Source organism: Lonchura striata, chromosome 10 (genome assembly GCF_046129695.1).
Source record: "Lonchura striata isolate bLonStr1 chromosome 10, bLonStr1.mat, whole genome shotgun sequence".
Classification (NCBI taxonomy): Eukaryota; Metazoa; Chordata; class Aves; order Passeriformes; family Estrildidae; genus Lonchura; species Lonchura striata.
The window spans coordinates 7,176,295-7,202,933 of NC_134612.1; the positions used below are offsets into that span (position 1 = coordinate 7,176,295).

The 26,639-nt window shown below is 49.2% G+C and overlaps 2 protein-coding genes across 8 annotated transcripts in view; one reads left to right on the forward strand and one right to left on the reverse strand.

The window, feature by feature from the left end:
* The first annotated feature begins 681 nt into the window (after window positions 1-681).
* On the forward strand, window positions 682-9,603 carry SNORC (secondary ossification center associated regulator of chondrocyte maturation). The gene is made up of 3 exons (XM_021544380.3): window positions 682-1,038; window positions 8,617-8,805; window positions 9,465-9,603. Exons 1-3 carry the CDS (start codon window positions 945-947, stop codon window positions 9,572-9,574), a joined length of 393 nt encoding a protein of 130 aa, XP_021400055.2. The 5' UTR covers window positions 682-944; the 3' UTR covers window positions 9,575-9,603.
* A 438-nt stretch (window positions 9,604-10,041) lies between these two features.
* NGEF (neuronal guanine nucleotide exchange factor) overlaps window positions 10,042-26,639 on the reverse strand; it is a 47,889-nt gene continuing 31,291 nt past the window's right edge. For all 7 annotated transcript variants that reach the window (XM_021544366.3, XM_021544370.3, XM_021544367.2 and 4 more), the window contains 10 exons: window positions 24,194-24,354; window positions 23,901-24,053; window positions 21,799-21,928; window positions 20,993-21,067; window positions 18,981-19,070; window positions 17,341-17,504; window positions 16,228-16,383; window positions 13,801-13,880; window positions 13,256-13,360; window positions 10,042-12,661 (listed from right to left, as the gene is read on the reverse strand). In XM_021544366.3, coding sequence (XP_021400041.1) covers window positions 12,489-12,661; window positions 13,256-13,360; window positions 13,801-13,880; window positions 16,228-16,383; window positions 17,341-17,504; window positions 18,981-19,070; window positions 20,993-21,067; window positions 21,799-21,928; window positions 23,901-24,053; window positions 24,194-24,354 — 1,287 coding nt within the window. In that variant the 3' untranslated portion in view covers window positions 10,042-12,488. The remainder of the gene's footprint in view (window positions 12,662-13,255; window positions 13,361-13,800; window positions 13,881-16,227; window positions 16,384-17,340; window positions 17,505-18,980; window positions 19,071-20,992; window positions 21,068-21,798; window positions 21,929-23,900; window positions 24,054-24,193; window positions 24,355-26,639) is intronic.

Consider the following 26,639-nt stretch of genomic DNA (forward strand, 5'->3'; position numbering starts at 1 on the left):
ATTTATGTATTCATTACGTGATAGGAAACCATGAAGTATTCATCATCATATCAGCTCCAAAATACTAATGAAACTTCTGTGACAATCAGCTGGAGTGTTCCCCTTTCTAAACACCTCACCCTTTTGTCATTCTTTGTTGCTGCAAATGTGATTTGAAGCAAACCTGGGTTTCCTGTGCTGTGAACTGTCCTGAGCCCCTGAGGCTGGCAGGGACAGAGTGGCAGAGGTTGGTGGGAGGAGGTGGTGCCTGAGCAGTTGGGATCCGAGGAGGATGCTGGTGTTGCCTGCAAAAGGTGACTCTCCTGGAACACTTGGAGACTTTGACAGCAGTTCTGAGACCACCCATGGCTCCCAGGCCAGCTCTGGAAGTATTCCACCCAGGAACAAGGATGCCATGGAGCTGCTCTGGCTCTGTGTCAGAGCGTTTTAGCCTCAGAAGATTGAGGCCCTTGTTGTTTGCTCTCCCCACCCTGCAATGCCCTGCCACCCTGCACAGTGAGGGAGAGCAGAGCCCTCAGATGGGCTGCTCACTCTTGGGCTGAGCTGCCCCAATGGCTCCTGTGTTATTTCCTGTGCCTCGGGATGGCCAACCCGAGGGAAGGCATTCCAGGAGCATCCTCGTGGCCTCTGGGAAGGGCTCACCAATAACTGCTTGTGTGTGCAGTGACCTGGCAGGGTCCTGATGGCTCTGCTTAGCTGCCTATGGGGTTTTAGGCACAAGTTTGGGAGGGTGGAGCTGCCTTTGGGAGGAGGTGTGCTCCTGGAGCCAGAGCGAGGGAGGCTCTGCTGGGCTTTGCACTCTGCGCAGCTGCTCTTGTGAGGGACTTTTTTTTTCTTTTTTTTTCTTTTTTTTTTTTTTTTTACTTGACTGAACAAAATTTTCATTATACCTGTGACATTTCTGAGTTGTTTTGTGCTTTGGAGAGTTTTAAGGATTCCTGCTGATGCTTTTCCTGAGGGAAGCCATGCCCTACAACAGAGTCCTTCGCCTGGTCGTGCTAACGCTGTGCAGCATTCTGGTCCCGGCTGTGCTGGCAGGTAAGGAGCTTTGTTTGCATTTAAAGCCCAAAAGCATGGGAGATCCTGTACTATACTACCCCTCTCTCTTCTCCCTTCCCTGAAAACATCCCTAAATATGTATTGAATTATAATGGATTAAGAGAAACTAGCTTTGGTGGCTGCCAGTGAGCAAGAATGTATTTTCAGTGGAGAAAAGAAAATCCTTTAACTTTACCTAAGCAGAATGGCAGTAGCGCCTCTTGTGAGCATTGGTAGAGGTGGGGTGTCAGTGGGCACATCAATCAGCAGGAGATGGAAAATCTCTCAGTGGCTGATGGGGCAGGCTGCCCCTCAGCTTTTAATAGCAGGAAGAAGTTACAGTTATGGAAAGAAACATTTTTCTTTGGCTAAAGCATGTGTGCCAGATCCTGGTTCCTTCTGTGCTCTCTACTACAGCAGAGCACAACAGCTGCTTTAGGCAGAACTAGGGAAGTCCATGAAAACTTCAGAGCCAAGTGTGCATCCTTATGGGGGGTTGCTCTGGAGCTGGGGCACCAGGGCAGTGATGGAAAGGTGCCTGGCTCTGACTTGCTTTCAGTGAGGTGGTGGGAAGAAGAAAGGGAGAGATGCTTTGTGTAAGGCACTGGTTTTGTGGGGATTGTTATTAATGTCAACTTTATCTGCTCCTGCCTTCAGCAGAGCTGTGCTGGCTGCAGGAGCCGGGGGGCACAGGGAACTTCAAAGGCTGCAGGTCTGAGATGGTTTTTTACAACTGGGAAAAAACTGATTTCCAGACCCACTGCACTGATGGGCTCTGAGTGTACAGATGGAAGCTCTAATGGGAAATTGCTTCCCCCAAAGCCTTTCTTGCAGTGGAGGCAAGGCTGAAGAGGTGGCTGGGGCCAACAGGCACAGCATCTGTTTTCCCGAATTTCTGCCCTGCCTTCCAAAACCTGGAGCAATGTTGTTTTGCTGTTCTCTCCCAGTTTCTTCTGAGCATCTTGCCTCGCAGGGAGATCTGGCCAGCTGTCTAGCAGATCAAATTATAGAATTCTTTTTAAAGGAGCTTTTGTACGGGTAGTGAAATTCACTGCTGTGCTTGGCTGGAATATCTATGGGTAGAGGAGCAGAATTAGTGCAGCTGATATCATCTCCTAGGACACCTTCTTTGAAGGGAAACCTTCAGAGTAACTAAGAAATGAGCACTAAAAAGTGGATACTTTCATTCTCAAACTGTGAACTTTTTTTGTGCAGAGGAACATTAATCATTTTAACACAGTTTTAGTCTGTGCCTTGCTCTTAATCTCAGAAGCCCTGGCCATGCTCTTCCCCCACACCAGGTAAGATATTTTCTTAATCATTAGCAGTATTTCACTCTACAGGAAGTGATTGATTTCCAGTGAGAATTCAATCTGCTTCCTCTCCAAGCTGGGATTTCAGCTGTTCAAATTTCCAGTATTTGGTGCATTTGCTGTGGCCCCTCTCCTTGCCAGCTTTTCCATATGCTTGCTCTGGTATTGCAGCTGTGTTTGTGCCTGGCACTGCCTCCCTGTGTCACTTTGCTCCTGTGATGCGCTCCCAAGTTTACTTGATCCTGTTACTGGGTGAGTTGTGCTCATGCAGTGAGGCTTGAAGGGCTTTGTACTTGGGAATGCAGCATTCAGATCTTGGGGTGGAGGAGAGATTCTGCACTTTCTCTGCAGTGCTTCAGGGACATCAGGCCTCTAACAGGTTGTTCCCTGCTCCCTCAGAGAGGACAGGAGGGAACCAGCCTGGACAGTTAAGCCATCCCAGGAGCAGAATGATTCTCCGCTGCATTAGACGTGGAGAGTTCCTGCCCCCAGTACAGGTGCTTTGAGGAACAGTGGAACTTTTTCTGCCTTTTACTCCATTAGAAAAGGAAATTTCCGGCCTGGTGCAGACAAAGAGGGGAAGGGCACAGAGTCAGCCCTCTGGTCTCAGCACATACACACACAGCCCTGCCTTTCTGTAAACAAGTTTACTTAGTATTCATCAAAACCGCAGCTCTGTGTTGCTGCACACAGGAGCTCCTGGCCTTGCCCTCCACAGGCTGCCCTTTGTGCTGCTGCTGAAGGCCTCCTTTCAGCCCTGCCCTGGCCCTGTGCCTGCCACGGCCACCTGGGGCCGGACAGCCCCTTGCTGGCTGGAGTTCACCAGCCCCTGCCCTTTCGTGCCCAGCAGAGCCCTCCGGAGTGAGCGGGAGCGGCTCTGCCTCAGAGAGGGCTGACACGGGGTCGTGCAGACCCCATGTCCAACATGAGTCTCCTCTCCCTCTTGGCTGCTTGCTCAGCTGGTCTGATTTCCTGGACAGCATGGTCAGGGCTCTGTGACTGGTGAAGTGTGAACTTCTCCATGTTGCTGAGCTCTTTCCAACATCACATTTGTCAAAGATGGGGAGGCAACCAAGCACATCTTTTACCCCCTTTGTCCGCATCATCTGGGTGCAACAGGAAACAGCCAGCTCAAAGATCTGTGACAAACCTAAGCCTTCTCCACATCCTCTTTTCTTCCAAGCTCAAGTGGCACATAGGCCTAGAGCAAAGGAGGATTATGAAGAGCTGATTTTTTTTTTTCCTATCAGCAAACCCAGTTTCAATTCCTGTAATGGATTCAGAGCCTCAAGTGAGGTGCAAGTTAGTACAAAGCCTTTGCAAGACATTGGCCTCTGAATGATGTGTGTGTTTGATATTTAAACTCACATGTGGGCTCGTGAGCTTGTTTTGAGCTGATGTTGAAATATGTTTTACTGCAGTAGCACATCCGAATGAGTCTGGGGTGAAAAAGCAACAGAGCACACACGCTAAAGGAAATGATGCAAGAAAACACCTTGACCGAGGACATCTTTCTGTAGCATCCTGTGTGTCTGTTTTCAACTACTGGAGAATAAAAGATTATTAGGAAATTTTTTTAACCTTAAATATTCTAGTACTTAGCAGTAAATAGGTTTTGTTTGGTAGATTTCAGGAAAAGATGTAGTTATTCCAGCAGATCTGTCCACACTTGAACCAGGACTTTGTAACCCCTTACTCAACCTTGCTTTGTTCCAACACTCCTTAAAAATTTCTGGCAATGGTATTGACTCCTGAATAAGGAGCTAGGTTGGAGGTGGAGAAGTGAGGATGATGAGGTGCTGAAGTCAGCTTGTGTGAAGACTATTGGCCACTGGCAAGTAACCTTCAGGGGCAGTGATGTGGTGTGGCCACATCTGCCTGCCTTAAGGTCTTACAGTTGGCCTGTGGGGAGGGTCTGGTTCCTTCAGATTTGGTTGGCATCACCCAGGGCTGTCACTTGTAGAGACTCTTCTGGTCTTACCTTTCAGTTACTGAGTACCTGGGGTGCTGGCTACCACATCACTGTGCTGGCAGCTCACCCCACCTTCTTCCTGAGCATGGAAAAAGCAGTTCTGTCAAGTTGCCTTTGCCATCATCCCCTCTAGATCTCTCTATGGCCCATGTGTCTGGAGTTCCACTAGCCCCTGCATCGCTTGGAAAACTCATCATGTATTTCTTTATGGTAACTGATACTTTCTTCCCATTTCCTTATCTCAGTTATAACTAACCTGTGCTGGAGAGAGAAAGGAGACAGTGCAGCAAAGAGATTTGCCTAAAATGACAATCTGTAGCATTTACTTGTGGAAAGGAAGAACTACCATCATCCACCTGGCCTTCTGCGAAACACTCTTAATAATTTTAGTCCATTTTGTCCAGTTCCATCTCCAGTAAAACGCCAATAAGATTATTGCATGTTGTTCTAAGTGTTCTCCAACTGTATTTCTCTTGAAAGGCTTTTTCTGTTAGTCTGAAAGTAACAGTTGCCCTCAGCTTCCGTTTCAGTGCTGAGCCAGAGCTAATGCTGGGGAGGAGCTCATTTGTGCCGGGGGCTGGAGGTTTCCTCCCTCCGAAGCAGCTGGCACTGAGGCACAGAGCCTCGGCAGTGGTGGGTCACTCGTGTGCCTCAGCAGCCTGGCAGCCCCTCCGTGTGCCCCTGGCTGCCCCTGCCATGTCCCTCCAGGGCAAGCAAACCCAGGTGAGTGTGCCACAGGAGCTTTCTACAGGTAGGACTGATCCTGAGACTGATGGCAGGACAGCTAATGCGTGGCTTTCTCCCAGATATTAAACATCTGCTCTTGTGATGGATGATGTATTTTGAGTGTGTTTCTTGCTAGTTTATTTCTGCAAAGTTCTTGGATGAACAGGAAAGCCATGCACTACCTCACCTTCGAAATTTAGTTTCCAGCTCTTGGTTGCATTCCCTCCCTGGAGATGGCAGTGTGTTTTTACACGCAAAGTTAAGATAGCTGTTTCTTGCCCCATGGCCATGGAACTTAACTTCAGCTTGTCCTTCCCTTGGGAAGGGCTGCTTTTGGCTCCAGAAATGTCACTGAGGCATTTATTGAGGTTCACAGGCCACATCCCCCTCATCACAGTCAGAATGGCAGTGACAGTGTGGGCAGGAAGGCCTGGCCACTCTGGTGCTGCTTTCTCTGTAGTTCATGTTTAGATCCTGGTCTTCTGCTCGTGCACAGAGAAACCGAGCCTGGGAAGAGCAGGACTTGTGGTGGTCACCCAGAACATCAGCAGCAGAGCAGAGAACTGAACTTCTGGACTGGGTGCCCTGCCTGTAGATAGAATCTCTCCAGATTCTATCCAACAGATGACTGGGAAAGGCCCTTGTGTCTCACTTGAAGACATAAGACCTTACTAATAGTGTGCATGTGTTGAGGCTTGGTATCTGACACAAACTCTGTCCTTCCCATCACTTTTCTTGCTTTTATCAGGGGACTGAAATGGGATTGTGGCATTTGATGTGGGTCCATTAGAGATCTGCCACTCCCAGCCACCAGCTGTTTGGCTGACACTCATTGGGACTGTCAGGGAAACAGGCCCCTTGGCACCTGTTCCAGTAGCACTGAGGGGCAGGAGCTGAGAAGGGGACCAGCTTTGAGCCTTGGCTCCTGGGGAGGCTCAGCTGCAGGTATTTCACTCAATGTGTGTGCAGAAATCTGCTGCTACCTCTGAGCTCACAACTGTTCCTGAGGCAGCAGGCCTGACTGAAAGGGGTTGTGTTTCCCTGGGCTGGTAGGGTAAAACCACAAGAACTTGGGACAGCAAATGCATGCTAAGCCTTTTCTGTATGGGCAAACTGAAAGTTTGTGTCAGTTGGATGAGGGAAATTAACAAAATACATATCCAGCAGCCATCTAGGTTTTTAAAAATTGCAGAGATCATAAATGAATTAGACTGTTTCCTCTGTATTTGGCTATCAAAAATGAGCTCTGTATCCTGCTTAAAGAGAGCTGCCAGAAATTTTTCAGGAGTTAGATGCACTGAGAACAGGAGAGACTTTCTGGCACCTCTGGGTCTGGTGGCACCTGTGGGACCTTTGCACTATGGTTAGAAGAGGTAGTGCTCCCTCCTCATCCTTTTGAGAGCAGGGATTGGAAAGACCCAGCCCAGGTCCTACAGTCTCTCTGGATGGTGCCTGCATCTGTTACAGATCATCTGAGCTAACACCAGTCCCTGGTCACACACAAGACATACGTGCAGCTCTGGAGGAAACATTCTTGGGAAAGGAAACAATACTGTCCTCCCAGCCCTGTGTTCCTCTGCCAGGTGGGGACAGTGGCAGTGTTGCTTCTGGTCCAGGGGGTGTTGACAGAATCAGGAAGGTCACAGCTGGAGTGTGGCTGTATGGAGTTTCTCCCTTACAAAAGCAGCCTGGAACCAGGGCTTCCAAAGCATTCCATATGTTTGGTCTGTTCCTAAACTAACAGCCCCCCCATGTTGCCAGCTAAATAGCCCAGCTCTGCTTGGTTCTCTCCTGCTTAACTACCTTTGCTCACTGAATTCTGTATTTGCTCTTGTTCCATTCTCTGGCTGTGAAACCACAGGATTTAAAGCAGAGAGGTCCAGTGGAAATGGCACTTTGTGGAAGAGCCATGGGATGGGATATGATTCTTCAGCTCTGCTGGTTGGTTTTGCAGCACAGGTTGGGAAGGGCTGTCTAAAGGCTCGGGTGTTTGTGGGGAGCTCTTGTGGAACACAAACCACTGTGTGCTGGTACAGGAGAGCTGAGATGCCACCTCTGGTGCAGAGACCATGGATGTACCAAGCACGTGAGGACACTGCATTCATTCTCTGCTATAGCCAGCTTTGCCTGGGCTCCTGCCTGGGTCTGACTGGCACACTGGGACCTCACTTGTCTCTGCTGATGCTCATTGGGCCAGGGCTAAACCTGGCAGTTGTCTCGCTGGATACTCTGAAGCTTTTCTGCCTGAAAAGGAGCTTTCAAAATGAGTCTTGAACTTTTCTGTGTTCCGAAGATTGTGGAATAGCTCTGACCATGCTGGGGCTGCGCTTTGATGCAAACCCTGCAGTAAATTCTCAGTGGGTTTGTACTGGCAGGGAAGGTGAGTGTTTTGGCCCTTCTGTTCCAGGGAGGGGTCTTAAGGGAGAACAAAGTGTGGTGCAGCCCATTAATGAGGATTCTTTGCTCTCCCCCCACAGCACCTTCTGTCCACAGGGGGCAAGGAGGGCTCCAGGCATTTAAAGCTGGGGCTGGTACTGCCAAGATGTGCTGCTGCCATCTCTCTTCCTGGGCCGCAGAGAGCCTGGGACAAGTCTTCAAGTGCCCCTGATACCCCAAGGTTCACATGCCAGAGCTGGGGTGCCTGGGAATACCTCTGTACTTTGCCCGAGAGAGCCTGGGCTACTTACTCCATCTCTTGACTCCCCTATTCCCCAGTCCTGATAACCATTGTGTCAGTTCAGTAGGGCCCTGGCAGTGAATGTTGTTCGTTTTTTCTCCCCCCTGCTTTTTTCCCCATCCCAGTGCAACATTCCCAGTGGTTTCAGCAGGGAGCTGTGGAATGTCTCCTGCTCCTGCCAGAGCCCACCTTAACAAGGCTGGGCATTGACAGGGAGCACTCGGTGAGCCACACACAGGGAGGGCTCTCTGGCTTGGTCTCTGACCCACGGCAGGAAGGAATAACTGGAGACGAGTGGTAACATTAAACAGAACCAGCCTGGCTTTCATCTCCCTGGTATGGTGGGGGTGCAGCAGGGGGAAGTTGAGGCTCTGGGGTCCTGTCTGGGGGAGCCATGTCCTGTGTTGTGCCAGCACCTCCAGCATCCTGCACTGCATGGGCTGGTGGAGCAGGACAAAAGGGCCCTGAGAGGCTATGAATTTGGCCAGCACAGGTGGCCCAGTGGCCTCTGCCTGTTGGCAGTGTGACAGCCCTTCCCAGCCTAGTCCCAAGGTCATCCATGAGCAAACCAGCGGTAGATGTTCATGTGGGGCCTGTTTGTGCATGAGCAGAGGTTGCAGGGTGTCAGGGCACTCTGTGTTGTCCCATGTGTGCAGTGAGTACTCTAGGTTGCCACAGAAGCACATTGCCTTTGGCTGCTCTGGGTGTGGGTTCAGTGGAGGTGGTGTCCCCTCCGAGGAGGGCTCTGCCACACCAGAGTTCTCAGCCCTCATGTCACCCTTCATCCACCCCGGGGGCACTTGGCAGCTGAAGCGCAGGGACCTGCTGAGCTGTGGCTGTCACTAGTAGCCTGACCAGGCCCCCCATGCCCGTGGGTGCTTGTCTTCCAGCAGAGTACCCTCAGGACCCGGTCCCCACTTTCTGGAACGAGCCGCCTGAGCTGCCCTCCGGAGCCGGTCCCTTCGACACTGCCGCCGCCACCACCGCCCGGCTGTCGGATGCCACTGCCTTCCCCCCGTCCACCTCTGAGCTGGAGCCCGAGGACACCACCCACCTGCACCGCCTGGACACGGGGGACGGTGAGAGGGACAGCCCGCGGCTCACGCCCGCAGCAGCCTGGGCGTCCTCGCGGATTTGCTCCCTGTGCGCCTGTCACCTCCCGGGAGGGGTTAAAGCCATGCTGCTGGGGAGGGGGAAGCTTCCCTTTATTGCCTGCTCGTGGAAACTTCCCTGCTGAAAAACCTCTTCTGTGGAGCCAGCCCCAAGATGGCTCCAAGACTCTTCTTCCTGCCCCATGACCTGTCATGGCAGGCAGCTGCCCTGAAAAGAAAACTGCCCTGAGTGTAGGTAGGGCTCTCCAGGGCAGTGTGTGCCAGAAGCTCCCTGAACAGGGAGCATGAGTGCCCTTCCTGGCTCACGGCTCCTGACTGACAGCAGGCACCAGCTGAGATGTGGTCCTGCTGCAGGCAAAGCAACTCTCCCAGTGTGTTAGCAGGAAAGCTGGGCACCACCGACCCACTTTGTGGAACTGTCCTTGTCACTGGGAGCTGGCTGAGGTGGTGGCAGCCCCCTGCCCAAAGGTGCACAGGATGACACCTGGGATGTGGCCAGTGCAGGAGCTCTGGGATGGAGTGTGGCCTGATGCCAGGGACACACTGGTTGTGGGGAGATCTTGCAGCCCTCCCATCCGAGCCCCACTGCCTCTGCTGACCCCATGCCTTTTTCTCTCTTCCTGCAGGCTCACTGGGGCCTGGAGCTATTGGTGCCATTGTCATCGCCTCCCTCCTGGGTACATCTGTGCTTGTGGCCTTGGTTGTCATCACACTGAGAAAGTTCTCGGCCTCCTGAACTCAATAAAACATTTTTCTGTTACAGAACTGGCCTGTCTCCAGCCCTCAACTGCTCCTGAACTGTCTGCCTGGGGCCCTGGGAGAAATGGTGCCAAGGATACAGGAAAAGCACTGCAGGCCCTGTGCTGGGCAGCCAGGCTGCATCAAGTGCTCATTGCCCTTGGTGTGTGTATATCTCCTGGGTGGCACAGACCTGGCAGGGCCTGTCAACCCCACTCAGGAGCAGCCTGTGGCAGTGTCTCGCTTTGAGAAGGGAGCTCAAAAGAGCTCTTCTGGGTGATGGTAACAGTGTTGGGAATCACTCTGCATGCACAGCTTTCCTAGGGAAGGGTTGTTCATGGGTGTAAGCCACCCCAAGTTCATGTGCAACCCTATTTTGACCCACTGCATTTGGGCCAGTTGCACCAGAGGGGATTGGAGAGAAGGCAAGTGATCAGTCTGGGGCAGGAAGGAGACACACAAGTGTTTTGGAGCTGGCTTGCTCAGCTACATTTTATCACACGGAAAAAATAGACAACAAGAAGTTCCCCTCAGTTCGCTGAAGCAGCCTGGCAAGGGCTGGGGGGCTCCAGCCCATGCTTGTGGGCCCCAGGCCTGGCCCTGTACAACACTGGAGATCACGGAGATGGAGGCGTGCAGGGCTGGGTCTGAGCAAATAACACTGGATCCCATTGAGTGAAAATGGCACAGCCTGTGTGCGGGGTCTGGAGTCCTGTGGAATCACAACAGAGCAGGAGGGGCTGGAGCAATCCCAGGGCTTGGTGAGTGATGGAACAGGGCACAGCAGCACTGAGCCCCTCTCCCTGGAGAAGTGCTGTGAGGAGCTGGCATCCTGGCTGTGGCAAACTGAAATATGTGATGGGCAAGGGAGCATTTCTGTGCTGTGAGAAACATTCCAGGCAGGCACATGGGGCTGCTGGACTGGGCTGGCTGCTGGGCTGCAAAGCCGGATGCTGTGAGATTTGTGATTTCTCAGGTAATTTTAAGGAATTCCTAAAGCTGGAGTTCCTCTTGGGTTTGCAGTAGCAAATATGTGGCTGTTGCAAGGTTTGGATCCTGAGCTGGAGGTTTGGTTGTCTCAGAAAGCTGACTGTGGGGTGCTGCTAGAGGGTCCTGGCTTGAAGTGTCCCCATTAAATCTCTTCAATGTACCAGACTCCAAGTCCTTTCTGGCCCAGCTCTGGGGCTGGGCTGTGACTGGTGATTGGGAACTACTGGCTAGTATGAACTTCCCACAGCTGGCCAAGGCAGCAGCGCCCTGCTGGCTGTTCTCACATGCTGATGGAGTGGTGCTGAATGAAGAATGCCTTCTTCCCCCTTCACTGCTGTGGCTCCCACCACTTTGGTCCTGGGTGCTGGCTCTGGGCTGGCTGGCTCAAGGCTGTGGTGTCAGTAGGGACAGCCCTGGAACCCACCTCAGCTGTGTTCAGCCTCAAACTGCACACCCATGTAGTCCAAAGAGCAGTTCCGTAGCCTCCCTTCACAGCTTCCAAGAATCCTGCTTTCTCCCCACATTCCTGCTGGCATGGCTGTGCTCCTCCTGTCCATGCCTGTGGCCTCTGCGTGGCTCTGTTGGCAGCTGCTCTCTCTCTCTGAGCACAACCATAGCACAGCCAGAGCATAAATCAGTACACGCTGCAATGCCTGGAAGACAATCCTTCGCTGTGTTACAGAAAGGTGCCAAATAATTGATTTTCCTAATGGATGCTGGCCACAGCTTAGGCCCAGCTTGTGAATGAGAGGCCCTCAGCCACATGTGGGACAGTTGAACAAGGGGTGGCTGCTGTGGGTCTGTCCCCCACGCTGCTCTCAGTGCTGTGCCTGAGGCTTCATGAGTTGCTCAGTGCCACAGCAGGAAGGAGTGATGAGCTGGCTCTGCTGGCCACAAACTTGCATATTTACATGGAGGTGAGCTTGTACAGGGAGGCTGGTGGGGGTGGGTTACGAGCATGCAGGCAGCGGTTGCTGGGCCTCCCAGAGCACGTAGGACAGCAGCTCCCAGCTCAGGTCACTCGCCTGCCGTGTGGCAGCTCAGGCTGCTGCTGCTCCCATGGTTTGTGTGGTGTGCGAGATGGCGCTGGCACAGCCACCCCTGCTCTGGCCTCAGCAGCAGGGCATAGCAAAGACCACAAGTGCACGATCAACCAGGAAAGGACGTGATGCTGGGGTTCTGCAATGGCTCTGCAGAAGAAGGAAGGCTGTGGTAGAGGGGGCTGAGCCATGGGACGGTGTCCAGATGTGCTTCAAGGTTGTCAGGCAGGCAGAGACGTGGGCTAGAGCTGGCAAGGCTGGGCTGCTGCTAAAAGAAGAGCTGGGTGTGGAGCAGTGCAGAGCATTTGAATGGAAGCAGATCAAGGGTCTGCCTGTGGGAATAAGCCCAGCAGCTTCACAGCAGGAGTAGGGTGGTGGAGTTCCTGGGGCTCATCCCAGCTGGTTGTCAATGAGCTCTGAGAGAGTTGAGACTGCTGCTTGACCTCAGTTCTGCTCCTGTGAGAAACTGGGTTCAGAGCACTCCAGACTTGGAAGGTAGCAATGAGCTGTTCATACTTAAACTGGGTGGTATCAATTGCTCATGTTTGTGGCCACTGCGTTTGTCAAGCAGCCTGAGCCAGCACATGTGGCTCATCTGGCCAGTACCTGGTGGCCTTTGGGCAGTGTCCGTTGTGCTCATGCTCCTTGGGGCTTTACAGAACACTTGGAAAGGGTTATTTACAGTTTAAAGCACTGATCTCCAGGGAAAGGATCAGTGCTTCTGTGGGGACTAGGAATGACAGTCTGTTTGTTCATGGGTCTGTGTGCCTCGTCCGGTGCACCAGGTCCCCAACAGTGTCCCACAGCTGCCACTTCCTCCCAGCTGGCAGCCTCTGTCTTCTGCCTCCCTGAGGCACTCCAGATGCTTGGGGATGCTGGTGGTCATTGGCGGTTTCTGCTGCCCAGTTTTCTTCTCTGACTGTCATCTGACTTGTGCACCCGGAAACACTCCTTCAGGTTCTGGGCTCGGATTTTGGGGTTCAGGATCTCTTCCCCCATAGAACTGGGGAACCAGCCTCTCTCCTGGTCGTGAAGACGTTCCCCAAATATCCACCCTGAGTATACACAGAGACAGGCATAAGTGGGGAAGGACTGGCCCTTGCTCCTGCACTGGGACAATTGTTCTGGAAAGAACCATTGGAGCTGGCAGAGCTTTCTGGAAGCTACTCAGAGGCCTGTGCTGGAGCAGACCAAGGTTATCCATCCAGCAAGGAGGCCTTCTCACCTGAGCAGCATTGTGTGAGGACAACTGGCTTAAAGGATGCCAGCAGGCACTGCTGCCACCAAGTGCCCTCAGCTTTCCTGGAGCCACAGGAGTGGTCCCCAGTGGACATCCAATGTGACTGTGACCACCAGCTACAAAAGTACCCCAGAGAGCAGAACCACGTGGCTGTAAAGCACCATGAAAGTCAGAATAGCACTGGGTTATATCTGGAGTGGCTCTACCATGGCCCAGCTGGTGCTGGGAGGCTGTGCCAGTGTTGCCACAACTTAGGCAACCTGGATTGGCTATTAGGAGAAGGTAATAACTTTCTTCTCTGGCTGTGATGCTGATGCCAGAGCCTCTCCCTGGCTGGAGGGAGAGACTTGCAGCTGCCTGCCTACAGCAAACCCATCCTTCCCCAGGGACTCCCAGCCCATCCCCATACCATCATCTGTCTTGTCCAGGATGTTGAGGACATCAGCCAGTTCTAAGGAGAGCTCATCAGGTTGCTGGGCCACGTATGGGTGGACACACTGGATCTGTGGGCAGTCTGCCAAGGAACAGGGCAAGAGTGAGAGATGGACTGGGATGGAGCCCCTTGAAGCACAGCACAGCTTGGGTGGCTGTAGCCCCATGAGCTCTGCACATGGTCCCTCTGATCTGCTAAGGGTCTCTGAGGAAGCCAGGGAGTGCCCCAGCCACAGGTACTGGGGAAGCAACTCTTGGGAAGGGAGCTGGGTTCATGTCACCACCACAGTGCTAGACATGAGCAGCCTGGATGGGAGGGAGAGTGCTGGTGCAGCCCAGCCCAGGAGGGGTTGAGGTCAGGGCCAGGCCCAGAGACAAGCAGGTATTGATGGTGGAAAATGAGGGGAGCCCAAGGAGAGGGTTCAGCTTTGGCGTAGGTCCCAGATATGTGGCTGCACTGAGATCAGGCAGAATAAGGTGCCCTGGGGTAGGGGTGAAGAGCTCCCATGCTGTGTCTCTTACCAACAAGTCTGGATGTAAATGAAACAAACTTAGTTCTTCGGTTTGGGGCTAGTGAAATCATCCAGCGCTTCATTTCACTCCTGGATAGGGGAGACAAACCAAAGCTGTGAACATGCAAGAGTTGTAGGGGCCCTAGTTCTTCTGCCCAGCCAGTTCTGGACTTCATGTTCCTCCTCCCAGCCTTTTCCTGCCTGCCCCTCTGGGGTCCTGGGTGCAGTGGTGATGCTGAGCCCCACTGTTGCACACCTTGGTTGGGATGTGACATGGTGCTCTGGGCCCTGCTGCACAGCCCTGGATGTTCCCCACAGGCACACGGTTCCTCTCTGGGGAGGGTCCCTCTGCTAGCATTGTTGTCAAGAGCCAGCAGCAAGGTGGGGGGCCTGGTATTCTCTGAGAAGTAGCAAGCAAAGGCAGCTCCTGGCTGGGATGGTCAACAGGAGCAGTTTTTCTGGGAGATAAGCAGTTACAGGAACCATTTATTCCTGCAACTGCTGTGTAGGAACATTTAAAGGGCAGAGCTGATTAATTCCCTTGCAGAAGAGCACTGCAGCACACCAAGGGTACCACTTGCTTGGCAACAAGACCCATGTGAACAGCACGCTGCAAAACCTGGACCTGCAGTTGGGAGGGTGAAGATCTCACAAATGCTGGAGAAGTCCCAGGTTTGGCTCCCCCTCAGGCTTCCCCCAGCCCCATGAGGAAATGGGGCAGTTCACCTTCACAGGGCTCCAGCTCCTGCCTGGAGGACCAGCTGTGCTTCTATCTGCCAGAGAGACAGTTTTCTACCTTCTCAGGTGGTTTTAAAGCCCGAGCTTGACACACATGAAAAGCCATGGGAGTGTCTTCAGGGAGGAGAGGGGCCTAAAAGGGGTATGTAAAGGACAAGTGCTGGCAGGCTGATCTGTAGGGCTGGGAATACTTTATACTTCAGGTATGAAGAACAGTGACAAGGACCAGTGGAAACACCTGCAGGTCACATCACATGAAGATGTGTGGGATGAGGGCCTTGAGCACAGAGGAGCTATAACATATAGAGGTCAAACACAGAGTCTTGCCCTCTGTGGCCCTCTCTGCATGCTAGCCCTCCACACAGATCCTTACAGGGCTCCATGGATCCACCCACAGTGCCCAGCTCCTCACAGCCTGCAGGGAGCCCATCCACATTACAGTTCTATCAGTGCAACCAGTTGTGTGCAAATAAAGTGTCAGCTCCTGGCAGAGCCCACCCAGGGCATGAGCTGCAAGCTGCTACTGAGCAGCACTGTTGCCTGATGCAAGAGCTGCCAAGAGCTGTAGAAGAGATGCAGAAGTCTCTGTTTGGCTCCCACTTATCTCTTCTGTTTATTTTTTCAGTCTGTGCCCAGTACTACCTCCATCATTCCTGCATCTCTGAAACAGCAGCCTTCAGCAGTTGATATGTCACATGTCAGTGCTCAAGACCTGTTGGCAAGCCATGTTCTGGATCACATACCTGCTGTGGCCACCTAGAAGATGGGACAGGATGCAGAGCACAGACCTGTGACTGCCTCCCCTGAGCTGAGCAAATCCTGGCCTGGTTTATCGTTTGCTGCACAGTCAAGCTTCACAGACGTCACACATGCGCTTGCCCTGCATAGTGTGAGTGACATCTCTATTTTCAGTGCAGCAGAGCTGCAGCCATATGTCTGGGGAGAAGGTGCAGCTGATCACTGTACTGGGGGCTCGTTGTGCTGATGCTGTGGTGATGTTGGCGGCGGAGGGTCAGGGTGCAACCCGAGGGCTGGTGTTCATTTAGGAATATGGATGATGAACACCAGCCTGCTGACAGCAGACAACATCAGCTTGGGGATGTGCATTGTCTCTAGGAGGTGTTTAGCTGGTGGCTAGAAAATGTGGACCTGGTAATGCTTGGGTCAGTAAGAAAGCCATGCCCTGTGCTCCAAAACCATTGGGTCAGCTGAATCATTTGCCCAGCCTGAGCTTGTTGGAACCTGAAGTGAAAAATCAGTGAACCAGAAAATCTGTATCCAGGGAGACGAGGAGACCCTGAGCTGCAGAAGTGCTGCACAAGGTTGGCACTGACTGTGGAGACACAAAGGAAGTTGCCCTTTCTCCCACTTCATCCACAAGCAGGAGACACTTTGCTCCACAGGGCTCGTCAGGCATGGCTATGATTCTCGTGAGTCAGTGGAGGCACTGGAATGTGTGAATGGATATCCTGCTTGATTTTATGTTCTGAATATGCTGCAGTCTGTAAATCAGCTGGGGCCTGGTGCCTGGGCTGATTTTTGACCTCTCTCTCCCACTGCTGCAGCTGGGCCAGCTCAGCTGCAGCAGTGGGATCCCTCACAGACCACCCCTGGAAAGCCTGGACAGCTGGTCCTCATGAAAGCAGGATGTAGGGAGAGAGCACTGCTGAGAGTGATAAGTGGGGTGACTGGTACTCACTGGGACGATGCCTTCAGCATGTAGCTGGCCTCCCGGTCATCTGCATTCTCTAGCAGCCTCAAGATGAAGACATTGGCCAAACTCTGCCCCTGATCTTCTAACTCCTCAACCCGAAGAAGCCCTCGGGGAGCAGAGTCAAACACTTGGTACTTGTCCCTGGAAGAATTTAGAGAGATTAGGAAAAACTGTGGTTATTGGAGGAGACTTTGACTTCAGCCACCCAGAACTATACTGAGCACACAGACCAGGCGCTGCTGCATGAAAGGAAGAAAAAAGATGTCCTGCTGTGGGGTGGGATGGGATGAGCGTGTGGCTATGAAAACCCACTGCAAAGCAAGGAACCCTCTCCATGCTCTGCCCTGGGCATCCCTCATGGCCTGGAATAAGTTGCTTGCCCTGTCTGAGCTCCTCACATCCAAAATGCAGATGGCTGCCCCTCAAAGGGGATTGTGAGGCTTGATTCATTCCTATTTATGAAGTGCCTCTGTGTTTTCTGGATACAAGTTGCCACAGAAGCAAAACATTTCCCAGTGTACAGACATTGTGGCAACAAGTTCTTTAGGAACAGTGGACGGGCAAGATGCTCCCTACCAGTGGGTCTAATTAATGCCACAGAGAGCATGCTGTTTTCTGCTGCTGTGTCTGCTTGCACAAAACCCACAACAGCATCCTCCTCCTTCTCAGACAGGTCAAATATGACCACTGCCTTGGGCCGAAATTTATACCCCTCTCAGCTACTCTAACTTTCTAGTCTGCTTTCTTAGAGTTTTAAATGAGTAAATCTGAGCTGTTCTGCAGTAAATGATTAGTCAAAAATCACTTCCTGACAGGAAGACAGGTCTCCAGGGTCAGCTCACCAGCCAGTGTAACTCACTGCCACCCTGCAGAAACTGCTGGATGCATAGTCACTCTTCTGGCAGATCTGCCCTGGGATCTGTTTAACTCCTGTTGGCCATGGAGACAGCTGTGCTCAAAGGTAAAATGACTAGTGGAAAGCCAAGGGATGTGCCTGTGCCTGAGGGACATGATGGGGTCACAGCATCACAGGTTGAATAAACCTGAGGCAACAGAACTAATGAAGTATCCTGTGTACTACCTGAATTTTGCACTCACCCTGGAATTTGCCGGCAAATCACCAGCAGATCATTGAAAAGGAACAGATAGATTTCTCTGAAGAGTTTCTTGGTGCGAAGTGTTCGTGATGTCTTTGGACCATTCATTTGCTGCAGTTCCCCCTGCTTCAGCAGCCAGCGGGAGTGAGAGATGATGGGTACAGACTAGAAGGGAGGAAAAGATGGCAAAGTTTAGGAGAGCAGCAAAACCCCGCGGATTCAAGTGGTTATGATGCTGAAAGTACCAAGAGATGCGAAGGGAACCACAACTTGCACTGCAGAGGCTGGAGCAGAGCTGCAAGGAGAGGACATTGTGCTCTGCCATCCACACAGCCCAGCACAGTGTGACAGAAATTTAATAGGGGTACAGCAGGAGCCTGAGGATGGACAGATATTTAAGGATGGCAATGCTAGAGTGCCAAGTGCTGGAGTGAAACAACAGCCCATGCCCTGGTCTCTCTCTGAGAGATCCTGTCACCTGGGCTGAACTTTCTTAAACAGTAAGACTGACTTTTAAAACCACGGATTTGGCCTTTTGGCTACAAAAAAACCAAGGTTAAACAGGTTTCCTCTGGTTGGGTCTGTCCCAATCAGGAGGAGATACTGTCCATGCACCTACCACAGCATTTCTGCTGGAGTTTCAACACATACTGTGCTAAAACCAAGAAGCCCAGAACAAAGCACATCTTGTACTAGAAGGATACTACACTTCCAAATGACTGAAATATTGAAAAATACCTGTATAACTGTCACTCTTTCTACCTTCACTCCCAATCCTCATCACATGCATGGTGGCACAATCTTTCTTTTCAACTCCTTGCACTCTTCTCCCCAGAAGACTCTACCTATGCCAGTTCCCAAGGCAGAAAACTGCTCCAGAGATGAACCAGCTCCTGCTTGTTATTATGGCCTCAGCTTTATAAGAGGTGGAGGCAGCTGTGTAGCTTCCCTAATCTACTAGTGGACTGTGATCTAGCCCTGACACAGTGGTAAAGTGCACTATAAAAATAATTTTTGTTTTGGTTGTTCAAAAAAGATTGCCTGAAAACTAAATATGATCCTTACAGTTTATGAAGCAGGCAGACCTGAGAAGCAACTCTATAGCATTCAAGAAAAGAAGTGACAACGTTATTCTCAGCACTGGAATTTCATGGTATATATCAACTGAGATCTGATCAGACACCCCTAAATATTGATGTAGTAATTCCCTCAGTGGAGCTGAAACAGATCAGCAGCAGGTATTTAGCAACTGTACACAATGCATAAGTACAGGAAAGAATGAAAATGGTGGGACAGTCTTTGGGTATTTTTCAGTTTTAAAGTGTTTTGCTTTGTAGCTTTCATCTACCTTTAATATATTTTGTATGTAAAATAACAGCTGAAAGCTGACCTGTGTTTCGAAGAGAGGTAAGAGGGAAGAGCCAGACCTGAGTGCTGGAACAGGAGCACAGTGCACAGGAGAGGTGATGCCAACATGTCCCACCTGTGTACATGCACACCACACTGGCCTTAGTGCTGACCCAGCCTCTGCAGCAGGTGTGCACTGGGCACACACAGAAGTGCTGTGCCTGCAGCAGCCCCTTTGGAGGCTGTCTGCAAAGTGCAGACAGTAAACCAAAACTATCCAGCCTGTGCTTATACCTTTATCTTGAATTCTAGTTTCTTCTGGATGCTGATCATCTGCTCTGTTCGGCTCATCTTCCGAACACCTTCATTACATGCTTTCACCACCTGGGAAAAGAGAGCACAAAGGTTTGTCTCTGCTGGCCTTAAGCAGTTAAGTGATGATGGACAGCATGAAAAGGCCTAACCACAGTAAGGTAACAGTGCCCTGCTGTAACGGGAATTGACAAAGCCAAACTCTTTTATCAGCACTGTGGGTGCATGAAGAAGAGAAAGGGAAAAAAGCCCCTAAAACCTGAACAACCAAAAAGTTCCCAAACACGCAGAAGGTGTTAGAGGTGGAACCTGACTGCCAGAGGACATATTAGGTGGCTACATTCAGTTACTGAACCAGACAGAATAAAACAGTGCTTCTGGTTGCACAGCAAAATGAACAGCTTGTTTTCTAGAACCTGACACATCATGTATCTCATTTTCCCTGTTCCCAACACTTGAAATGAGGTATCATCTTCGAGGGGAGAACGAAGCCAAACATCTTTTTTTCAAAAATGCAGATGCTGTAGGTCTGCCAAGCAGCACTACATGCCAGGGCTATGAAATGTCCTAGGGAAAGAGACGTTCATCATACAGAGCACAGCTGTATTCTGAGTACAAACTTTTAACTGAAAAACCACAAACCAATGTGCAAGCACTACGCTATTACAGGGACCTTAACCTAGATGCCACTGCCTGTTTCATAAGGAGGAACTCTCTTGAGAACTGGCTAGGTAGAAAAATTACACTGGAGAACAAGCTCCACTTTGTGCTCTGTTTCTACTACTCAAAATCTAACAGAATATCAGTAACTGAAACTGTGATCATGTCTTGCCTCTGAAATAGAAAGAGAGAAAATAAACTTACAGAAAAAATAAGCATCAGATGGTCTCTGTTGTGATGACTGCACTAGCTGGATATTAGGTATCCCAGCTTAAACACTTACAGGTAAGTGTTTAATTGTGCAAAATAATTAGTAAACTGATCATGTGAGTCACTGATAACGGAATACAAACCCAGCATTTTTCCATCAGCAGCTGTAGTCATATGCATGCTACAGGAACAGCTTTCTTCAGGCTACTGACCAATGGAAAAATAATTGGCTACCAGATGTGTCAAGAGGGATTCTGCAAATACTAACTCAATGCAGAACATCCGTCATTGATAAAGTCCCTGTCTTTATCCCTAGTGATCTCCACGCATACACTTCCTAGACTGGTTCAGGGCAAATCCAAGAGCCTGTTCAGTTCTAGTGTTTCAGTCAGAGACTGCAGGCCCATCCTTAGGCTGATGTTCTAGCACAATTTTCAACTTCAAATACTTGTGTTGAACTGCTAGAGTTAGGAGATGTTCCAAGCTTCCAATGGAGAAGTGTTGAAACATTGTCCCAGCCCATGTAGCTGACAGCTATGACCATTCAGATATGATATTATCCTGTCAAACCATATCAGGAACAGCCCAGATGGGAAACATCCCACTGCCTTCCTGGGGTTTTGTACACATCAGTAACTAGCATAACTGAACACCACATCTACCTACCAGCTTCAGGGAAGAGGGCTAAAAGCTGGCTTGTGTACTTCATTAGGACGCTGTTATTCTAGGTCAGAGGAAAAAGTGTGCTGTGTCAGAGGAACCTGACACAGTTGTAGTCTGCACCTAATCACACCTCTCAGTCAGATCCATCACCTTCAGGTGTCTGCAAAAACCATTTTGTGATCTTGGAGTCTCTAAAGGAAAACATTCTCAGCCCTTTCCTATGGCAGGAAACATCTATTGTTAGCAAAGGATTCGCTGTCACTGACATCTAAATGCAAGTAGACTAGTCCATCTTTCAGACCTTAGGAAAAAAAAACTCTCTTGAAACAGTGATAGAATTCAAAGAAACCACCCTCGGATAGAATGTAGTCTGCAGGTGATTTTTTCAGGGATGTGTGTGTGTGTGAAATGAGCATGGTGGTATAATATTAATGGGCTTCCATTTACTTATTCAAACTTACTGTTTCCAGTTCTTTATGTGCATCCAGGGCAGTGGATTCCCTGTCAGATTTCTCTTCTACTTTCTTCAAAATATTCTGCAGGGGAGAAAAGGCTGTGTTAATGCTGGTCCCAATGTGAGAATAGACAGGTCTTTGCTAGCCTACAAATTACTTCTGGCCATCAGCCTAATTACAGCAAAGGTGACACAGTACAGTGACTTTCACCTCTTAGCTCCTCTTATTAAAACCTCTTCCCATCTGACCTTATATCTAAGAGAAATATAACAGGTAGATTCTTATTTTATAAAAATAAATTAATAAATACCTAGAGCTGGCACTAACAGACAATGTTATTGGTAATCCCAGTCGGATAAGACCATTTGGGACTGACCTGTTTCCTCATCCCTAGAAGCATGTTCTCCAGCAGTGTTTAGATAAGGTGGCAAAGCACTGGCTGACTGGTCCAAGCCATCATGGTGTAGCATCCCCATGCCATCCAGCTGCTCTGCATGTGTGTGTCACCATCCTGTCAGGCAGCTGGATTAATGGACTGTTGTTACCCCCTCTGGCAGCTCAACAAAGCTCCTCTTCAACTCTTTCACTCAGTAAAAGCTATCTGGTGAATTCAATACTAATTTGGGGATGGACTCTGAGTTATTGAAATCCTTTTTCCATTGTTGTGGTGAATGTCTGACTCTGTGGAAAGGCATCATCCAGTTCTAGAGTAGATTGTGGCTGTATCTAAGACCACTTCACAGCTGCTGTTAAGGAAAATTCCAGGAGTAATCCAGAAGTCCTTTGTGATAGAGAGAAGAGTAAAACTCTACCTGCACCAGCAGCTTGAGTCGAGTGATCCTTTGAAATGGCAGAATCAGGAAGGAAGAAAAAGACAGGCCTTTGCACTTTGGATCCAGCTCCAGCTGTGAGATCACTTCCCGAAAGGCTGGTTTGTCCTGGCTGAGAGGAGAGACAGAGAAGCTGAGAACTTTGAGTGCTACCCTGCCTGGGACTGTGGTATGTGGCTGGTGACCCAAAAGCAGCTTGGTCCCAGAGACAGCATCTGCCTGATCCCTCCCAATAGGAGAGAAGTGGGAAGGAGGGGACTGAATACCTCTGGGTGTATTTTAGTTTAAATCTAAAACTATTTATAGTGTTGGGGGAGGGAAAAAATAGACTTCTAATGTACAAGCCACAGCAGTGCTCACATGTGTTCATATCTAGCTCAGCAGCATACACTGTGCGTGTAGGTGTATGTGAATGGGGTGTGTGTCCAAGTAAATGAGTCAGAGGCATAATTATATATTTTTACACAGTTGGAACTTTGTGAAAAGGTGAAATTCACACAGTCATTAGAACAAGACACAGTATCACAAGCATAAATATTCCTTGCTGCTTAGCTAGAGGATAGAAATCATTATCTGACCTGAGAAGGCCATGCCTGGGCCTTCCCTGAGGATGTTTGCAGGAGATGAGGGCACAGCTGGGCCACAGACACAGCTGTGCAGAGCAGAGCAGTCCTGGCTGCCACAGGCAGACAAAGCTTCCTGACAGCCACAGACTGGGCGAACCTAAGCAACACTTGTGCTGCTGGAGGCCTGGCTAGTTGTGAAAACAGCATGGATACAAAGAGGTTGCTAACTGTGCAAAACTTGTCTGTACTATGTGTTCCTTACAACATTTGAAAGAAGCCATTGGCAGTATTTCTCCTTGCTGCAGCAGGTATGTGTGTGACAGTGTGACTCACAGCAGAATGGAACTGCATGTGTCTGAGGAACAGTCAAATGGGGGAAACTGTGACACACCTCAGGTTTTGAGCTCAGCCAAGTGTTGCAAAATTCCTGTGCTAGCTGGGAGCCTGGGGAAGGGAGTCAGTTCTTTTCAACTTGCTTTATGTATTCCTGCAGACAAAAATGCTGCCCTCTGAATTGACATTTACGAATACCTCATCTCCAACAGGTCCTTTTCAAGCTTAAGTAACCCAGCCTATTGCTGCTTTGCTTCTAAGTGTTTAGATAATGGTTGTAGGCAAATTCTTTCTGCAGCTGTATTGCTCACCTCTGACTGAAGGAAACCCTGTGGTATCCTCTTTTTGGAGAGAACAGCAGGCCAAGCTCAATAAAGACCCCTTAATTTTTTTTTTTCTCTCAAAAGTTAGAGAGCAGAGAAATTAAAGGACTAAATATTGTTACACTTGCCTGAACCAGCTGATGCTATAGGAGAAAATACACTGCAGCATGTGCAATGGGCTGTCCTGAAAGAATCCAGGACATTGTAAGTAGATAAAAATTGATTCTCCTCCTCTCAAAGACAAACTTGTAGGGCACTCGTTGTTTTGAGCTTGTATCAGCAAATTCCTACTGGACAAAACGACTTGCTACACTTGAAAAATACTACAAAAATGTTGGATTATATCCTCAGGCCTAGATTGGTGTGTATAACAGTAGAATGTGAAGAAAATAGCTTTTTAATTTTTTTTTTCTCCTTTTAAGAAAATCCTGTTGTTCTGAAAAAGAATAGTTATGAAATCGGGAGAAGTCAAATGCCTTGCTGAGAAGGCTGGGAAAAGCAGTGATTGCTCTTCTCATCAGAGATCTGTATTATATTCTTGGCCTTCCATCTCTTGCCTCTACTTGCAGGTTAAAAATGCATGCATTACACAAGCATGTACATGGCCCTGCATGCACCATAAATATTTCCTACAATTGAGAAATGCTGGCTTTGAATTTACTTGCCATGTTACCTGCATCAACCAATCCTTACTATAAAGCCCTTAATTGTGTTTTCTTTTTATGGATCCAGTGAGAAATCATAAAGTGGGAAACCCCATTTCTGTGCTATCTAACCCTTTCTCATAAATACCAAAAATTACAGCTAAATCTGTGGCCTGTAAAATTTTGCAAAATAGTTCAGCAGTAAGTGCTAGACTCACAGAAGCTGCTTGTAGGCTCTCTCCTGGTAGGTCTGGTTGGAGACATAGGTGATGTACACAGAGAAGTGGTTAACTGTGTGCTGATAGACAATATCACACACGTCCGAGATCACAATGTTCTCTTCCACTCGCTGCTCGAGGTCCAACAGGAAGCTAAATGAGAAAGTCAGCACCCATATTAATTGTAACCTATCTGTCCCAGGCAATTTTCAGGAGAAGTCAGCTCCTCCATCCCTCTACAACTGCAGTTACCTAAAGCTGCTACTTTCAGTGCCATTCAGCAACCAACTCACCGCTCACTGACAGCCATGACATCCAGCACGTTGGAGAAGAGGATATGTGCCTCAGACTGGTGTAAGATCTTTTTCAGACGTTCATTCTCCATGAAGTGAGATACCAGCAGATTCAGACTCTTGTAATATGATGCTTCGGAAGTAACCAGCTCAAACATGGCCTGGGGGAAAATCACAAAGAAGGAAGTCAGCAAGCACCTTCTACTTCTACAGAGAGGCACACTGGGCATTAATGAGAACATCTGTGCTGCACAGCCACGGACCTTGCACCCACCCTGCAGGCCCAGGCTGCAGGGAGAGGTAAGCCCTCAATGCATTTGCTACATGTTACAGGAGACAGTGAGTTAATTGAGGGAGTCTTCCTCTCACAACCATCAGCCCTGACCTAGAGGAAATACAGCTGTTACTGTCTAAGTAAGCCTCCCTGCTCAGCCCTGGCCGTACACTTTCCTGCCCCCATTCACAACAGAACAGGACAAGATACAGTAGTCCCTAAGTACTATCAGAAATCATAAATAATCTCCAAATTTCAGTCTTTGCTTATCCTGTTAGAAGAGAAAACCCTGGAGCAAAGCCTGGTTTCCTCAGGCCAAGGATATGGTCTGTGGAAGTGAAAAAGCAAATTGTTGGTTTCATTAAGAGATAAAAAATAGTTTAATGAGATGTAGATATAAAGTCTACCTACTGCAAGTGCTGCAGAGACATTCCACTATTACCACTCAGAGATCCCTTACTCTCTGGATGAGTATATGGTGTCTTGTTCAGAGGTAGATACAAAAGGTGTTTATTTATACAACTACTGAATCCATTGGTTGAAGTAAGATTAACTGAAGATTCTCACAAGAGGTTCAACACAATGAAAAGTTGTTAGCTCCTTCAGGCATCTCTTGATGAAGGGGTACCTTGGGTTCCTTGGCCTGGGGCCCATGGCCCATGCTGCCATTACTAAGAGAGGTAGTTGGTTGTTCAGTGAAAGTTTTGCTCCCTTGAATCTAAAGCTGTTCAATGCTCCTCTTGTTCCCACAGCTCCTCTGTTGCACCTTGCTGAGGAGGGAGTGGGTCAGGCACTGAGGGTGTCAGTCCCTGAGCTCTGCTGGTTCTCAGCAGCTGCTGGGGCCCAGCTAAAGTTGAGGAGGTCATACAGAGACACAGGTACATGCAGTGGTTTTTGTGATGTGTACATAGAGAAATATACTCTAAATTAGCTGGGGGTTCTGTCTTGTGGTTTGGTTGTTGTCTGTTTTTTCTCTTTAAAGAATTGATTTGGAATTTTCCACTGGTCAGTTTTTGGCCTTCTCCTGGAAATATCCTGTGCATCACATAAGAACTCAAGGTAGAGACCTGGGTTGTGTTCCTGACACTGTGCTGCAGTCCAAGATCTGGGTGAATGGGTTCAGCAAGAAAGGACTGTTACTCAATCCAGAGCTGCTAAAATAGCAATTGAAGTGACATTTCAGCTCTTCACAGGGTGGGCAGCTTAGGAAATGTTCCCAGTGAGTACTTAAGTCCAACAAGTGGTTTCCTGCACTTGGAGGAGGAGGTTGTGCCTGCACAGCCCCCAGATGGAAGACAGAGCAAAGGGTGTTTATACAGATGAACTTAGTCAGTGACCATGGAACAGACAGTGTTTAAGAAATAAGAGGATGCTGGATTTTTTTTTTTCAAGGCCAGATTCCTAATGAGAAAAGTGGAGGAGTATCAGCTCATCTTCTCACAGAAGCTTTACCCAGGCACTGGATGAACCTTTGAGAGAACCTCTTTCTTTCTGCATGACTGGCTCAGTCCTGAATGTAACTTTTACAACTTTAACTGTACCTTTTTATTTGATAAATGAGAGAGGTTGAAATAGGCAAAGATATACAGGGTGTATTAGGATAGCCTGTCCCTTCCAGGTATCCTGAAGATTGACACCTCCAATCATTTTGCACTGCAGCTTTCCAGAGACTCCAAGTCAGGATTTTTTTTCTGCCAAGTCTGACTGTAGAATTTGTGTTTGCTGTTTTCTATAGTGTAGGATGCCAGACCTGCTAGGGCAGGTCCAGAATGCAGACTATACTAAAGAAATACTGAAATCTGTAGTGAAAATATCTGTCATGTTTGTTCCAATGGGAACAATAAAAAAAAATCACTTTCCATGACTCTTTTCAAGCATCCACTCCTCTTCCAGTCAAGTTTCTTGTTTTGATGCTTGAAAACCTTTTTTTTTTTATTCTTGCATTGATAAGTTGCTCAGTAATTTTCCACCATTGCCACTAATGAACACCAGATTTGTCTTCCTGTTCTAGTCTCTTCCACTTTGAAGATCATTTCAAATAACCAACTTCTTCTCTGACTGTTTAAGCCCTGCTCTGTCACAGCTATGGTGGTGTTCCCTTCCTCAGCTACAAAGGAGAGTGTTCAACTTTCTTTCCATTTGCGTACCAGTATTTCTCCCTGTGATCAAAAT

Excerpts from the sequence above, each read along its gene's own strand:
- SNORC (XM_021544380.3), top strand. The coding sequence starts at position 945 with ATGCTTTTCCTGAGGGAAGCCATGCCCTACAACAGAGTCCTTCGCCTG. Across the intron at positions 1,039-8,616 it reads GGTCCCGGCTGTGCTGGCAG|CAGAGTACCCTCAGGACCCG; the intron begins GTAAGGAGCTTT and ends CTTGTCTTCCAG. Across the intron at positions 8,806-9,464 it reads CCGCCTGGACACGGGGGACG|GCTCACTGGGGCCTGGAGCT; the intron begins GTGAGAGGGACA and ends CTCTTCCTGCAG.